The sequence below is a fragment of the Diaphorina citri genome, unplaced genomic scaffold (assembly GCF_000475195.1).
Source record: "Diaphorina citri unplaced genomic scaffold, Diaci psyllid genome assembly version 1.1 scaffold8935, whole genome shotgun sequence".
NCBI classification, from domain to species: Eukaryota; Metazoa; Arthropoda; class Insecta; order Hemiptera; family Psyllidae; genus Diaphorina; species Diaphorina citri.
This window is the reverse complement of record NW_007386310.1, coordinates 1-1,679: the sequence shown is the minus strand read 5'-3', so window position 1 is coordinate 1,679 and position 1,679 is coordinate 1. Positions and strand designations below refer to the sequence as shown.

Genomic DNA, 1,679 nt, shown 5'->3' with positions numbered 1-1,679 from the left:
GACTCGCGCTCAATATTTTAGTCAATACAGACCTCACAATTAATACTTTTTTTATGTATTTATCTTTAATTATATAAGTTTGAACTTAAAGAGTGAACTCACCGTCTGTAAATGAATAAAGCCTACATGTGTGGGCACTACATCGGAGGTAAACTGGCTTTGAACGGGTGTCGACAGCAACGTTGAAATCCCCAATGGATGGAATCAAATATACTAATAAACAAATCAATAAAATGTAAAATTCAATCTAGGAGTTAATATATACACATTTAAATTAAACAGTCATTATTATTATATTACAATTTTAAATACTGGATATATTCAACAGGGAAAAGCTAAACCATCATCCTACCAATATGTACCTACCTTAACGTACTAACCTCTATGACTTAAGATCTGCTTTAACTTGTTGGTGTGATTACTTATCTGATATGACTAACGTTCTTTTAAACGGTTACGACAAAAGGTTAGCATTTATTACTTGGTGTATCATCGATGCATCGGGTCTATAGTCGCTCGTAATTTCTTTTTAGAGAACATCGTTGTGACCCATCCGTATAAGCAGAACTTGTGCCACGGATGGGGAAAGGATGGATATCAGATGCTTCATTTACTTGGATACTTGGCAGCACCGGGCTCCCTTACAAACACCTTCTCATTGATAATCTTGTACTTGTCCTTCCTGAACGCGGTAAAGTCCTCACAACGCCGGGCGAAACTCTCGAAGTATATCTTCAGCAGAACGGGCGGTACAGGGCTTTCACCTCGCATCATTGAAGCCAGGGAGTTCAAGTACTTCTCAGACCGTAGATGCATGACGTGGGTGTGTGTGCTTTGACTTTCCTTGCGGTGAGCACGGATGTCTTGGTCGGTGTCGGCCAACATTTCCGCTTTGGACGGCAGGGTGACGTAGCCCTTCATGAGTTGGAGGAAGAAGCGGACCTGAAATAGAGAAGACGGAGGTTGCGTTAAAGTGAACGCAGGATTCTCTCCATTGCACGAACGAAATGGGTAAGTTGCTTTACGATTTCTTTCGCCTGTGTGTTTCACTCCAACTCTCGAACGGTTCGTCCACTTTTGATGAACTGTGGCGAAAAGTTTTACCCATAAGGGAAAAAACTGATGAATTTTCGGACACAATCGGGTCTTTGGAGTTCCCATAACTCCCGAAAGGTTGGTCCGATTTCAATTAAATTTGGTAGCAGAAGGGCATTGATTGATGCAATACAAAGTCTTGTGATGTTAACACCAGATTTTTATGAATGGTTCACTACAGCTCACTGAAACCACTATTGAATTCACTAATGGTGCAACTAAGTCATGTAGAACTCACCTGTAAATCAAACATGTAGAATACAACAGTGTCTCCAGGAATACCGATGATACACATGGAGGGATGTTCAATGTTGATCAAATGTTTGTAGAGGGGTTGTACGTTCTTGTTGACTACATTGATGCCACAGGATTCATGAAGGAATGGATAGCGATAAGTGTAGCCTGAAACCGAAAATCAAGATACTGAGATCCAGAGAGCTTATCCATGGTGAGTTTTAGTAAGTTTTTGACCTCCTGGGTAAACCGAATAGATAGATGGGTTTTACGACTTTTGTGTCCTCTGCTCACTCGTAATTATTAATTATAAATAGGTAAGTTCCCCTTAAACGGTTTCTACCCCGGGT

At 40.6% G+C, this 1,679-nt stretch overlaps 1 protein-coding gene across 1 annotated transcript; it reads right to left on the bottom strand.

Annotated features, from left to right (window-relative positions):
- Nucleotides 1–562: 562 nt before the first annotated feature.
- On the bottom strand, nucleotides 563–1,510 carry LOC103522512 (flavin-containing monooxygenase FMO GS-OX1-like; the record flags this gene model as incomplete). The annotated part of the gene is made up of 2 exons (XM_008487616.2): nucleotides 563–942; nucleotides 1,334–1,510. Coding segments are annotated over 2 exons (513 nt in total), but the record flags the coding sequence as incomplete, so codon positions are not given.
- Nucleotides 1,511–1,679: the final 169 nt, after the last annotated feature.